This window comes from Fistularia commersonii, chromosome 10, assembly GCF_037954325.1.
Source record: "Fistularia commersonii isolate RoL2024-O1a breed Wild chromosome 10, RoL_Fcom_v1.0, whole genome shotgun sequence".
Classification (NCBI taxonomy): domain Eukaryota; kingdom Metazoa; phylum Chordata; class Actinopteri; order Syngnathiformes; family Fistulariidae; genus Fistularia; species Fistularia commersonii.
This window is the reverse complement of record NC_141293.1, coordinates 2298463-2314025: the sequence shown is the minus strand read 5'-3', so window position 1 is coordinate 2314025 and position 15563 is coordinate 2298463. Positions and strand designations below refer to the sequence as shown.

At 44.8% G+C, this 15563-nt stretch overlaps 1 protein-coding gene across 1 annotated transcript; it reads left to right on the top strand.

Annotated features, from left to right (window-relative positions):
* Positions 1-430: 430 nt before the first annotated feature.
* nacc1a (nucleus accumbens associated 1, BEN and BTB (POZ) domain containing a) lies at positions 431-13586 on the top strand. Its single transcript, XM_086153232.1, has 8 exons — positions 431-985; positions 5623-5777; positions 6548-6808; positions 8095-8716; positions 9493-9663; positions 10865-10970; positions 11518-11615; positions 13232-13586. The coding sequence occupies exons 2-8, from the start codon at positions 5652-5654 to the stop codon at positions 13540-13542; spliced, it is 1695 nt and encodes a 564-aa protein (XP_086009358.1). The 5' UTR covers positions 431-985; positions 5623-5651; the 3' UTR covers positions 13543-13586.
* Positions 13587-15563: the final 1977 nt, after the last annotated feature.

The following is a 15563-nucleotide window of genomic DNA, read 5'->3' as shown; positions in this document are numbered from 1 at the left end:
TGCAGCTGCTGCAGCTGCACCAATGCGCAGCCGATCTTCCACCGTGTGATAGGTCTCTCCAAATTTGACTCTGCGCTCGATTGAACGCGGTGCGCGTCATGCACGTCTCCGTCTCCCCCCTAGCGATCGGTGGCTCTGCGCTCCGCAATCCCCTGGGACACGATACCGCACTCGATGGCTCTGCTTTAAAGCGTTTCCCTCCCCACTGAATGGCCGCCCGGAGCGTGGGGAAGCGTGGAAAGAGCGCGGCGCGTCCCCTCCTTTGAGCCAAACGCTCTGCATCGGCTTACCGGCGGAGGAGGGAAGAGAGGGAGGCGGGGGGTGAGTGTCTTGTCTGCGGTTGTGTGATGCGCCCTGGCGGGGTCGTCTCAGGATCCACCGGCGGCGGCGGCGGCGGCTGGAGGAGGAGGAGGAGGGGGGGGTCGGTGACGGGAGGCGGGGGGAAGGAGTGTGAAGTGTGGGAGGGACTATTTCTTTCTTTTTTTTTCCTCTTTTTTTTTGCATGCGTCCTCAGCGCCACGGATTAGGGTTGATGATGAACGATCCGGCAGATATGGGGCAATTAAAGTTTAGGGGAAAGTAGTGGATGCGCCCGGACCGGCCGAACTTTCCTTGAACGCGGGTTTATTCGGGAGCGGGGCGCCGCTGCTTTACGGACATTCCTCCTCTACTTCTTTCTCAAGATACCGCGAAAATGCGGCGGCGGGGTAGTTTTTGGCAAAGCGACCAAGACGAGGGAGGGTTGTAAAAAAAAAAAAGGAGATAAAATTACGGCTTGTTGTTCGCCCACCCCCCCGGCTCAGCGCCGCACTGGTTCCGTCTGGCTCGCCCTCCGCCGCTGCGTGTCCTGGGATGACCTGTTGATGTCGGTAGAATGGAGAGTGGCAGGGGGAGCGATTTCCCCCATCACCAAATTATTTAAATAAGCTACATTTTCGGGTTCGGTAGCCAACGTCTCGACGGAGCCACCGCTTCCACGCAGACAGTAAGTGTCTTATTTATCTTACGTTTATCCCCCTTCCCCGCGGAAATGCGTGACATTGTGTGGCGGACGGTGTGCCGGTCGAGGCGAACCCAAAATATTTAACAGTGCTACTAGCTTAGCCGTTAGCTACCTCCGTGGGCCTGCTGCGGATGGGGAGAGGGCATCAAACATTTCCGCGATGTCAGCCGCGGAGGTACCGAGGGACGGAACGGAAACGCCGAAGTTATTTTCCTCGAATATATCGGAATGCCGTCCCGTCTGACGGACCCCCCCTTTCCCCCCTCCTCCTCCTCCTCCTCCGGTCGTCCTCGCCACCCAACGCCGCCTCCCATCCCGTCGCCTCCGGGGTGCCAGCGGAGACGGTGAGCCCCCCTCGGCCGGCACACCGGCACGCCGCACGGTCATCATCCGTTACCCGGCATCCTTTTCGGCTTCAATATTTCTGCTCAAGTTTGGTTTATTCCCGGACAAATACGCCACGGCGGCGGAGTTGAGAAGTTTTAGACGTGTGCCTGTTCGACATCCAGGGCAGGAGATTAACCTCCTCCTCTGTCTCTTCCCACCCCCCCACCCCGGCCGGGCCTGGGTGTCCGGGTCGAGAAGCACGGCGAGGCGGGCAAACGAGAACCAGGAAATGCCTGGAGAGTGAAAACTCCAGCGGCTGCACCGGTGACTCCACAGATATCGAGCCGAGAATTGAACTAACCGGACGGTTAGCAGATGCTGGAAGAAGTTAAGAAGAAGAAAAAAAAAAAAAAAAAAAGAGAAAATGTTCCCCTACAGCACCCTCATTTAGGACACTTGATGTTTTTGTGCAGGACTGCAAATGCAACACTTTTTTTTTCTCCCCCCCAGTTTAACTGCAAAGTGAAAGCTTATTTGACCCACTTTCCTCTGGAATGTGATCTCAGCCAAAGGTGACACCGTCCCTTCGCGATATATTTCAATGCTGTGCCTCCTTGGTGCATAGACACACACACACACACACATGCACACATCTCTTTTACTGTCGGCCCAAACTGTGCAAACAATCCCCCACCCACCCATCCCATCCCAGCCCTGTGTTTGTGTGTCTTTATGTGCAAGCATGTGTGCTTACTGCGGCTCGCCTAACTGTAAACAAGCAGTATTGTTTAATGTCTGTGTGTGAGTCAGTGTGCCTTTTGTGGGTTTGTTTGAGTTTGTGTGTGTGCGCATCTGTGTTTTAGTATGAGGGAGAGGGAGCTTGAGTGAGACAGAGACAAAGAGAGCATTTCTCTTTACCCTGGAGCTTGGCTAAGTCCCAAATGAAAGGCTTTGGATATGATGGGGCTGCTCTCTTCAGCCCTCATCAGTCAGTCACACCAAAGTTAGTTGTATGCTTGGCACGGGTTGGGCTTCAATCACTTTGTTCTTCTCACAGTATCTCCGATTGCCTCTCGCTGTGTGTGTGTGTGTGTGTGTGTGTGTGTGTGCATGCAACACTTTCCGGCGACGCGGCCTCCCCCCCAACCCGTGCAAAAGTGTCGTCCCCTGCCCTGCCGGCTGCTGAAAACACTCTCTTAACTTGATCTCTGCTTCAAATCGATGTTTATAGTCAATAAAGTGACAGGTTAGTTCGCTAGGATACGTTTGCCCTTTGTTATTACATAATAGAGCCGGTTGCGGTCGTCGGGGTATGGAATCACGTGAAAAAGCTTTTATTCAGCGAGACAAAGTTGAATGTAAGATTTAAATGTAAAAAAGGAAATCTAGACTCTTTCCATGTTCGGATGCCGACAGCAAAGGGACTTAAAAGTGTTCGCAATGTTAAAAAACGATGTGTGATAATTCAACTGTAGTTGATAGTTTTAAATATTTCATTTTTAGTTTATTGGGTGTGGGGGTGGGGTTCTCGTGCATTTACTCAGAAAAAAAACATAATTCAATTAATCGAAGTTGCTCGGGGGAGTAATTTGGAGAATTAGCTTTAACAAAGAATGACCTTTTCCAGGAATAAAAATGTGCACGATCGTGTGATTTGCAAAAGAAAAAAAACAAAAAAACATTACAGATCGGCGTACCCGAATTACCAGCAGAAAGCACACCCTTCAAAATGTAAAAAAAAAAAGTTGCATTTAAGTGACATTAAAAATGATTTATTAGTCTTTTTTTTTTTTTTTCGGGGGTCCCGCAAATGTTTTTGTCGCGTCGAATGGAAGCTGTCCGTCTGAATGCTCGATCCCAAAAACGGTCACCTTAAGCATGGCAGACAAAATAAAATCATGGAAATATACAGAGTAATTGGAAATGTTCAGCATCTGAGGCAGGGCCGGCGTCCAGCCCTCCTGAAAGAGGAGTTTTTGGTGATGGGGCTGCAGACCCTTGAGTTTTTTCAAAAGGTTCCTACTTCTTGTGGTCCAAATGCGCCACTTGACTTATCTCTCCGTGCAAAGGCAAGGGATTTATGCTCGCTTCCGACTATTACAAAGAGTGAAAAGAATCATGCTATGCGGCGTTTGTTTATGCCATGCACACACGCACACACACACACACTTGCACATAGAATAACAGAATGTGACCCAGTTATCTAAGGACGCTGGGTTTTATAGCTCATGGAAGACAGAAAATAAAAAAAAAAAAAAGGCTTTTACAGAACCTACTCCTGGCAAAAACAGCCCCTGCAGGGCTCAAGTGACGTATAAGATTATACAGATGTTGATTATTCAAGAAAAGCTTAAACGAAACTTTGTTTCCAATATCAACATCCTTTTGAGGTTTGTTTTAAAGGCCTCCATGTGAGGAAATATTTGCGGAGTGTCAACAACATAGCCGAGGGAGCTAATCCTTAATCAGGAATATAGAATGGGAGTTATTCCATCGTGATTAATCTGTGCTAGTATTGATTTGAAGAAAGACTTCCATTACATTCAGTGTTCCTGTGTTGCAGTGAAAGTGTCAGCCATTTTATAGTGTGTGAGGCTTACTTTCATCAACCCTCTTTATTTTATCTTTATGACTTTTCTGGAGTTTTGTCTCATTTAACATATCCTTGTTACTTCACGCCTTCTCACATTGTAGTGATAACCCCCCCCTCCCTCCTTCACCACACACACACACACACACACACACACACACACACACACACACACACACACACATGAAAGAGACGTTCTGAGATAGCACAAGTTTTGCTATTTCGAATTGGCCTGAATGGATAGATAAATGGGATTATTAATCTCAGAGGGACATTCATTTTTTTCATGGCTGCCAGGTACATTGTCGCAGTATAAAGGCACAGATAAAAAGAAAAACCAAAATATAACTTATAATAAACAGAATAGTATCAGCATAGGAATTAAATTTGTGCAAACAGAATGAGTCACTTGCAGACTGGGAGACTGGGAAAGGATATATACAGGATGAGTTTGATAATTAACTTGCAGAATAGGAATTATAAATACAGTGTATATATATGTGCGTGTTTGTATTTATTTATTTAAATATACATAATGAAATGAATGCTTTTCTTAGAAATACTGACAATTCAAAACAATGGACTTAGTATTTGAATATGTTGGCAAGGAGTGCAATGGGGTTTTGAGATTCCTTAGTGTAGTTGCAGAATCCGGATCCGCGCTGGCCCTTTTTAGGACAGAGTTGGAATTGATTTTAAAAAGAAATGTAAATAGACTCTTCTTATTATTTTACAATCTAATGCAATTGTCCCCGTGAAGGACGTAAGCCGGATGGTGTGTTGGAAAAACTTCTGCCCATTAGTGCAGTGTTAAAGCGCGTTAACCTCCTGGGATCTTGAGTTCTCATTAGAGAGAATTACATGTTGAATTTTCTCCCTAACCTTAGACTGCATCCTACTTAACTTTTTGCGTGTGTGTGTGTGTGTGTGTGTGTGTGTGTGTGTGTGTGTGTGTGTGTGTGTGTGTGTGTGTGTGTGTGTGTGTGTGTGTGTGTGTGTCGGCGCATATATAAGACAAACACACCGTCAATTTATGCTCTTGCGTGTGTCAGCAAAAGTTAATGACAACAGTCAATGTAAATATAACAGTGTATCCATGCCACAAATTCTGACACCAAAGTGGTTACATTTGTTTTCAATTATTATGAATGTTTTTTATTTTTGTTGACATTGCATTTTTTGTAACAAATTCAGCAATGCAAGCAATGTATGCAGCCGCTTGTCACAAAGTGTCCATTAGAGGCCGTTATTAAACCTCAACCCCAACAGACTTAATTGTGATAATATGTGGGTATTGGTTGGCGAAAATAATTTATTTTGAAGAAACATCATGTATTATATTATAAATGAAATAACCTCATATACTTACATTTAGAGGTCAAAAATATGTCTTTTTTTTTTTTTTTTTTTGACCCCACAAGGGATCTAAACATGAATGTCTTACCGCCCTAATAATCCTGTGTGGATTTGTTTGTGTTCAGCTAGATACGGACACGTAAGGATTCTAAATTTGCCCGATAGGGTCGCAAAAAAAAAAAACAAACCTCAGAAACACTCTTACCTGCAAAAGCGTGGGCGCTCTCGAGTAGTTCGGCCCGTATGTTACGCAGCGTTGTGTGGGTGAGCCGTACAGTCCATGCTCATTGTAACTTTGTGATTTCCCTTTTTTTTTTTCCTGTCTGTCTCTGTTTTCCCCAACAAGACTCTCAAAGTGGTGTGCGTAGGCGCACCATGGCCCAGACTCTCCAGATGGCGATCCCAAACTTTGGCAACAATGTCTTAGAGTGTCTGAATGAGCAGCGGCTGCAGGGCCTGTACTGCGACGTCTCCGTGGTGGTCAAGGGCCACGCCTTTAAGGTGCCGATGAAACCGCAAGTCTGTTCCCTCTCTGATATGTATTCGATTTTCGGGGTTTTTCCCTATCAAGACCCCCAGCCTGCAACCACGGAATTCTGTTAAATTTCCATTTTGTAATGATTCGTATGTGGGTTTTATCCCCCCCGCCATCGTTCTCTGGTGTATTAAAAGATAATTTAAAGCTTCATTTTCAGAGATTTAACCCTCGTGCGATCTTAACATTGCGTTTACTCCCCTTGTCCTACAGGTCAAAAATGACCCATAAGACAATCTTTGTACCCTAGTGGTGTACAGCCCACATGGAAACATAAACAAAAAAGAAATATCACTTTTTCTAATTAGGGGGTCTCTTTAGGAAAAGTCATAAAATTCCAAGTTGGAAAAAAATAGGTTAGGGTGTTTTTTCTCCAGCTAAACATGGTAGTGGGTCACTTTTGACCCGCAAGACAACACAAGGGTTAAAGAACAAAATACATACATAGATACAAATCTATCTTTGCAACGATTAAGAAGACCCTCTTGTGTATTTTCAAAGGTTTTCCCTGTCACTTTGGAGATGGCAAAGAAAAGGTTTAGACACGTCGGAAACTGTTGATTTTTCTTCCTATAGTTGTAAACTCTTCTATATCCCTTTAAATGTGAATGAGCAGTTATTTTGATTTCTATGCGAAAACTTTTCTCAGAGCCGACATACAAAGCGAAAAATAACACGTTCACACCAAAAAAAAAAAAGCTCTCTCAAAAGTTTTGCGCCCTGTCGTTCACGCCAGGCCCATCGAGCCGTGCTCGCGGCCAGCAGCTCTTATTTCCGAGACCTCTTCAGCAACAGCAACAGCAGCGGCGGGGAGACGAGCCCGACGGTCGTGGAGCTCCCGGCGGCCGTGCAACCCCAAAGCTTCCAGCAGATCCTCTCCTTCTGTTACACCGGTCGCCTCAGCATGACCGTCGGCGACCAGTTTCTCCTCATGTACACCGCTGGCTTCCTGCAGATCCAGCAGATCATGGAAAAAGGCACTGAATTCTTCCTGAAGGTAAACGTCCGACCGTCGTCGCCGAGTTTCCTCGGAACAAACGCCGCGAATTCCGACGTTTTTACCAGATGACGGCAGATTCCCCCTCACTCCTACATTTTGCGCAATATGAAATTCAAAGTATGACAAACAGTTCATTTTATCACAATATTGTGTGCCCACTTTGAACTAAAAGACCAAAATTTTACCAGAAAGTGAAAAGAAAGGATCTGAAATGTTTTGGGCAACAGCCCGTTGGTTTTGGACGGAAAAAAAAAAGGGACGAACTAAAGAATTTGCATGTGTTACACATCGAGGAAGAAGAAAGCTAATGAAACATGCGAACCTTGCCGAAACTGTTACTTACTTTACAAGGAGCACATGAAACCGTCGGCCCAGCTTGTTTTCATTCTCTGTTAAACATGTCGTGAGGGCGCACAAGTGTGTGTCTTCGTAGCAAACACCAACATCCCCGCGCACATGTACGATATGCTAACCGCTTATTTTTACAGGTAGACAAATGACAGGAATCTGTGCAAAGTCAAACAATAGCAACAAAAAAAAAAAACAGACGCCATATTAACCGTTTTCTTATTATGTTTTTTGTGTGTGTGTGAGTGTGTGAGTGTGTGTGTAACCGAACTGCTAATGTAGACAAGAATTACTGGCATAAGTCTGGTCTCTATTAAATGCACATGTTGTATTTCTTTGTAAAGTTGAGCCCAATTCATTCCACATTGCATCCTCGTATTCGGCATCTCGGCTCGCGCTGCCTATTCCTTCCATATGAAGTCGAAAACCGTAAATCACCACTTCCGTCGTCAGGGTGTCACGTTTAAGTCCGAGCAGACGATTCCCTTTCTCACATTGTTGGATGGAATTTATTCCAATGACTCATTTCATGTGCCCGTCACTCCCGTTTCTTATTTAGATTTTGGATTTTTATCCGCAGGAAACATCTCTCTTCCTCATCTTAAAGTCTCAAAACCTCTAGAATTTAAGCTCAGGACAGACCAAATAAATAAACATCGGATATCTTTCATCTCATTTCATACATTCATTTCATTTATTTATCAAAGGCCACACGAAAGCGTCGGTGGAATTTGTTTCCGGTACAGCACATAACGCTCACATCTCTCCTGTGTCAGTTCCATCCTCAAAAATCATGATCAGCAGACACGATACATCAAGACATCGATATAGCTATTGGGAAAAAAAAAACAAAAACTCCGCGACAAATAAAATGATACGTTCAGCCTGTGATTCCCCTGCACGTCGGCATTTACACGCTTGTCCCTCGTTCGTAGGTTTCCTCCCCGAGCTGCGACTCCCAGGGTCTCCACGCAGAGGAGGCGCCGCCCTCCGAGCCCCAGAGCCCTGTAACACAGACCAACAGCGCCGCGGCGCGACCGGCCTCCTGCTTGACGCCGCTTCCCCTCGTGTCCCGAGTGAAGACGGAGCAGCCGGCCAGCCACCCCGAGGCGGCCACCCCTTACTCCGTCGTCTGCACCCCGGTCGCCAAGCGGCTATGGGAGGGCGGCAGTAGCCGAGACGGAGGCGGAGGCGGCTCCGGGGGGGGAGCCGGGGCCAGGAAAGCGGCCCGTTACTCCCAGGAAGGGGTGCGCGGCAGCGCGATCCAGAGTCCCGGAGCTCTGGGACTGGCCGTGGGAATGGGGGCCACGGCGACGAGTCTGGCCGGTATGGTGGCCGCAGGCGGCGGCGGCGGCACCAACGGGGGTTCGTCCTCGGGTCTCGGCATGTCGGAAGGCGCCAGCCCCGGCACCCTGAGCACCTACGCCAGTGACTCGCCCATCAGCTACCATGACGACGAAGAGGAGGAAGAGGGCACGGAGGAATGTGCCGAAGAGCAGTACAGGCAAATCTGCAACATGTATACCATGTACAGCATGCTGAACATGGGGGCTGCAGGTAATGTACACGGGGTGTGTGCGCGTGTGTGTGTGTGTTTCCGTGCGAAAGAACGTGATTTAAGAGAGCCTAAATGTGAGATTTTCCTTTTGCGTCTATCGCAAAATGTCTGGCAACCGGATGAATCTGCTGAGTTCAGGTATAAGTTTTGCCCCTTCCCATTCTGTTTTTTTTTTTTTTTTAATTTTATTTTTTGGTTTGTTTTTTTCCCCCATTCCCATGATGTTGTAGAAAGCAGGGCCAAAATCTAGCAGCTCTCGGTGCTTGGATGGTTGTGATCCCAAAACAGGCCAGCGACTGCAGACTTTAAGAAGTTATTCGAAAAACCCGGAAGATGTGTTTGCTTCTACTTTTAAAGACAAACAAAAAAAAAAAAAAAAACGTCTCGCGCAAACTTTGGCTGTGAATAAAACGTGTTTGCCGGACATTCTTCGCTGGATCAACCTGACTGATTACCGGGGGATTTTGTTTGGGAGTATAAAGTCTCTTACATCTTCCCCTGCGCCGCTTTCTCATTGGTTGTTCTGGCGTTGATTTTGTCGCTCCCATTGGTTGGAGCTCATGCGGGTTAGGGGTGTTGTTTGTTATGCACAAAAAAACAAAACAAAAACAGAGAAAAAGCAGATTTTTTTTTTCCCAGGTCTTTGTTTTTACGATTTTGACATCACTTTAAATGCTGTTTTTTTTTTTTTTTGTTTTTGTTTTTAAATACATACATATTTGTAAGACTATAGATAAAAATAAGGTGGATTAATTATTCTCATTTTCATCTTCAGCCGCTGGTGAGCGGGTGGAGGCTCTTCCGGACCACACGGAGACTCGGGGTCGGATGCGAGGCCGAGATCTCACGTGTCTCCCGGCCGAACTCATCGCTCAAATAGGCAACCGCTGTCACCCCAAACTTTATGAGGAAGGAGACCCTGCTGAGAAACTAGAATTAGTCTCAGGTATTCATTTTTTTTTTTTTTTTTCTACCTTCCCCCCCCGCCAAAAAAAACAGCCGTTGCATTTGAAACCGAAACCAGCTTCCATTTCACACACATGGCACGACATAATACCGTTCTACTGGCAAACTATTGATTTGAACTGACCAGAAATGTGAATTGCATCACATTGTGTTGTCATTTTTTTTTTTTTTTGTTTGTTTAGCGGCACATGTAAATCCATTATATGTTCAAAAATTGACCCCACTCGTACAAATAAATAACAGCGCAGGCTACAAATGAGTCATTCCATGTTTACTGGACTAAAATATGATTACCATAAATTCCGTACTGGCCCAGGGGTCGGCAACCTTTAACACCCAAAGAGCCATTTGGACCCGGTTTCCATGGAAAAGAAAACACTCAGTGCCGCAAATAATTTTTGACGTCTAAAATAAAGGTACCGCTGTATATATTGCTTTTTATTACCTTTACACTTTGTATAAACAAGTGTGTATTGTGTTGCTTATGAAATCCATAAAGTGCTACATAGAAAATCAAATTTTGTTTATGGAATGAACACATTTTGAGCATTTTGAGCTTTCAGAGTGTGTAGCGGAGCTTTGACCTGAATTTTAGAAATAAATTGGGAAAAAAATCACTGTGTCAGTAAACAATAAAAAAAATAAAAAAATTGGAAAATATCTTCATAAATATTTATTTTACCAGGTTAATGGGACTTCTGCTCCTGAACTTCTGCGCACATTATCTGCAAATCGGGACTTTACAGGCTAGCAATAAAACAATAAATATAATTTTATTTGAATATTTCAAGATCCCAGTGATCTTCCAACTTAGAACTAAAATTAAAGCAGAGGGAACGAACACAAATAAAATACACTTCAATTTAATATTTATAATTTATTTTCCCAAGCCTTCGTAAGGATGAAAGAGCCGATCGCTATCTCCGTCTTCCTCCCGCGCACTAAAACCGACAAAGTCTTTTTCGGTGTCGGAGTTGAACGGGATCAGAATTTCCCGGTCATTTCATCGGTCCGACGCGACGGGGATTAACGTTTTAGCGGCGTGAAGCTCGTTAGCGCCCCCCCCTCCAAAAAAAAAAAAAAAGTCAATATATTAGCCGCATCGTTGTTTACGTGAATAAAAGTCGCGGCTTATCGTCCGGAAATGACGGCATGTTTACGTGTCGTATCTTTCTTCACAGGTACCTCTGTTTATATATCACGAGCCCAGCTTATGAACTGTCACGTGAGCGCAGGGACCAGACACAAGGTGCTGCTGAGGAGGCTGCTGGCTGCCTTCTTTGACAGGTTAGTTTCCTCCGCCTGAAGTGTGTTATTTTCACACAAATTGGCCAAAAAAAAATAAATACAAAAATCAACATAAGAATAAGAGCAACTTTATTAATCCCGAGGGAAATTGCTGTGCCAGAGTTACAGAAAATATAACAGTAATAAATAATAAAAGAAAAGGCAGAATTAGAAATAAAAATAAACTATAAAGTGTCTCAGTGAAACTATAAAGTGTCTTAGTAAACAGTGATAAAACTATAAGTGTCTTAGTAACAAGTGAGGTAAGGAGTGCACAATAGTATGATAAAAGGAAAAATTGTAGTGTAGCTGTTATGAGATGAGATGAAATATTGCACAGTTTCTGAATATTGCACAGTGAAATGAAATATTAGGCAGTTTTTTTTTGTTTTTTTTTTTTAGGTTAAACATAGGTTTTTATGGTTGCCGGCGGCAACCATAAGCTTTACATCTGCCGGCAATTTTTTTTTTTTTTTTTTTTTGGTGTGTTTTTATGTCGATTTTTGTGCCGCGCTCTATGAAACGCCTTCTTATTTTGATGCATCAGGAATACTCTGGCCAACAGCTGTGGGACAGGCATCCGCTCGTCCACCAATGACCCGAGCCGCAAGCCCCTGGACAACAGAGTACTGCACGCAGTCAAATGTGAGAGCGCATTTTTTTTCCCCGTCTGTGGGAGTGTGCCCCCAAGTATGCAAACAATTTGCACATTTGTTTGTAACATTTGGCACAATTAGTCAGGAGAGCGCGCGCGTTTCATATTCGGGCTATCACCTCGGCGGGTTTAACTCTCGAAATGCGCCGGGGTTTTCTTTCGCCGCCGTCGTCGTCTGACAAACGCGCGAAAACGATCAGCGGTCGCCTCGAGCGGGCCGGAAAAGAGGTGTTAAACGGTTAAATATAAGGCGAAAATGTACGGGAGAACACGCCCGTTCCAACGAAATCATTTCGCAACCGTTTGTTTGTAGACGGCAAGGACATATTTCCTGTGAGCCGCTCGCGTTACAGTAACCAGTTTGTCAGGATTTCCTGTCAATGATTACATTAAAAATGCCATTCTGCTTTTGTTTTTTTTTTAAATTTGGGAATTGTGTTCTACTTATTTCTCCCGTAGATTTTTTTTTTTCTGGATTTAAAGATATCAAAATAACAGGAGTGAGTGAAAACGCTGAATTTGCCACTCGAGATACATAGAAAGGAACGCGGGCGAACATCTTCCTCCCGCGCTGACTACCAACCCCTACTAATCTTCTGGAGATGTTCAATGAGCCGAGTCCCTCTCGCCGTGCACGTTCCACATAAACAACTTTCACTTTCGGCTGTCCGCTCTCCGTCTGCGATCGCCGGAGCTGCTCGAACAGCTAAAAGCTAACAGCCAGGCCCGTCGCGCAGCTCGTTTTCTTAATCTCGATTTACTGTCCGATTTTCAGCGATTTGTAATTTTTGAAGAGCTTGTTTGCTATCACTATTACATGGCCATGATAATATAACCGGGCGTGCTAGCAATATTAGCTTCCCTCTCGTAGAAGTAGTTATTTTCAGTCAAAGTATTCGTTTAGGTGTCTCCTAAACTGCGAACAGTGGCGCTCGTGTTTTAGCCTCTCGTCTGTCACCTTTTAAAAGGTCCATCACGCGTATTCAGCTCGGAGTTGTGACGCGAACAGGCATCGGACTGGAGGTCTTACCGAAAAAAACAAAAAAAAAAAACAATCTAAGCCTGATCACGGCAAAATCTTTACGGCGCAAAATAAAGATTTGATTCTGGGCCGTAAAGATTTTTGCGCACACCTGACCTGGATATTATACCCCATCTGTCGGCCGGTTCCCGTCCGTTCCGCGTGGAGAAGCAGACCCGAGGTTTCACAGGAACAATTTTCTCTTTAATGAGGGGCAATGATGACGTTATTTTTCAGTTTCAAGAGTACTTCTCTTTTTATGGCACGGCACTTTGCGCTCCGGATTCGATACCCATCTCTTGAAGGTAAATGTAAGCTGCTAATGTTGCGGCAGATGGTCAGTCGGAGTGAGCGGCGTGCATCCTTGTTATCCACCGCCGTCGTGGACATTAGCGGGTTTTAAAAAGTCCGCACGCAAAAAAAAAAAAAAAAACACCCTGCAGCATCGCATCGGGAAACCGGAAAGCGACTGCAAGTGGCCGAATGACTTCTAATAGTTGTGTTTTACGCGTCGGTGTCCGTCATAACCCTATTTTTTAGCTTTTAGCTTTTTAGCAATCTGACGTTGTACCCCCACCCTATCAGTTTATTGCCAGAACTTTGCCACCAGCTTCAAAGAGAGCGAGATGAACGCGATCGCCGCCGACATGTGCACCAACGCCCGCCGCGTCGTCCGCAAGAGCTGGATCCCCAAGCTGAAGCTACTGATGGCCGAGAGCGACGCCTACTCCACTTTCCTCGCCGACGGCGTGAAGGCGGAGGACGACACCCTGGGCGCCGATCCGGCGTTCGACCCCGCTTCCCTGGAGGCGCCCGGCGGCGCCGGCCTGGAATCGGGCGGCTCTTCAGGTGAATCGCTACCGGCGGTGGGCGCGGACGTAGGACCATTATTTTGAGCTTTGTGTTCCGGGGAAGGTTTAAAAAATGTCGGCGACACAAATAGCAGCGTTCCCAAGTTCTGCTTGCCTCCTCACTCTTTGGCCCGCACTGACCTCTCACATCTGACTGTCTATACTACACTGCTAGGGTCAACAGTCGTGGACCTGCTGTAACCAGAACATGAAATTAAGATTTTTTTTTTTTTGCTTTACGACTGTACGATGGAGTTTAGTAGAGGAACGGGGGAGGGTACGAGGGTCGACTCCTAACTGCCCTCTGCCTCCCCTTGTCCTTTTAAGGTGTGTAAGCACATTCACTGTTGCATATTATATACATTCCCATAAGTGCAGGGTGGCGGAGGAGGGGGGGGTCGGCTGATAGCGGAGCCGGAAGATATGAGGGGCGGCCGGACGGACGGGCGGTGATTTGTGGTGATGAGTATATTGAATGTACTTTCTCCCTGCATGACTGACAAACCCAGCGTTCCGGCCTCCCAAACAATCAGGAAGCGGCGGCGAATAGAAAAGGAGATCCATTATTAAAAAAAAAAACGAATTAACACTACCTGTCCCACCCTCACCTCCGATGCATCTTCCACACGTTCGCCTCTCCTTACTTTCTCCGAGACGTGGTAAAAAAAAACAAAAAGGAAAAAAAAAAAAAAAAATCGATTTCACCCGAGTCTTTCACTGTGCGGCGTCTAGTATAAATATATCTCATTCTTTGTTTTCTATATTTTTAGCATGTTTAAACCGACGAGAGAGACGGGGCGCCGCTTTATACCGAGACGGTTGCAAAGAAATTTCACGGGCAACAGGTAATCAAAGAGGGTCATATTTTTAGACGAAAACTATATTTGTACAAGTGCCCGCGCCCGCGAGGGCGTGAGCAAAGCGAGCGGGAGGGATTGTTTTAAAATCTCGATCTTCATGCTTTATTGAAAGAGGTCTTGACGAATATGGAGAAGTGCTATTTTTGCAGAAAAAAAAAAAAAAAAGGAGTATAATCAAGCATTCTTATAGGACCCTTAGTCGTTTATTTGTATCTTTATTTTACGGCGCGGCGGGACGAGCAGTTGAACTGCTGAGTTAGAAGCTTTTCACAATATGTTCACTTGCTTAGATGGAATAATAAGACTGACTCAGCTGGCTTGACTGTTGTCTTTTTAGGTTCGTGAACATGATTGTCTCCCTAGAAAAATTTGAAAAAAAAAAACAAACAAAAACATCTGGCCACAGGTTTCGGAGTCGTAGAGACGTAAAAGGCTCAGTTGGTGTCGTTTTTTTTTTTTTTTTTTTTTTTTTTTTTTTTTTTTTTCTCTCCCTTTGTACTGAAATTATTGAAATGAACAAAAAATGTGCTGACATTTTGTGCAAGTAGAAGCCACAGTTAATATTTATGGAATATTGGACCGTGCCTTTTAGTTGAAATCAATAAGCAGAAGCCGAGTTGGTACAGCAGAGCGTGGAAGCAATATTGCTTCAAGCAAATAGATTTAATGGCACAATCCAAGTGTGTGTGTGTGTAAGAGTGTGTGTGTGTGTGTGAGAGAGAGAGGGAGAGAGAGAGAGAAAGTTCTTTAGTGTGATATGAGAGTCTGTGTTTTAGTATGTAGTTTATTCATGTTTTGAGGTATTTCCACGTTGTTGAACCACCTCTTTAATACGGAAATTCAAAATGCCTGATGTTTTTTTTTTTCTTTTTTTCTTTTTATTTGCCGTTTGTTCTGGAGTTTGCACCTTTCATAAGAGGTAGAGCGGTGGTTTTAGCACCTTAATGAGAAGAACCAGCGGTTCATGCACCTTTTTGAGAAATGTCGTGTAGCAACTGAACCCCTTTTTAGGTGTAATTTTGTCTTTTTTTATTTCTTTTTTTTTTTTTTTTTTTTCTTTTCTATATCTGCCTATTGTTCCTTGTTTTAGAAGTGCCACAAACTCCTACTGTAAATAATCGAGACTGTTGAGTTCAATGTCGAGTGTTATTTTTCAGCCGCTGGATGGGTTCGATGTCAACAACTGACCTTTTTGTATGTGTGAGG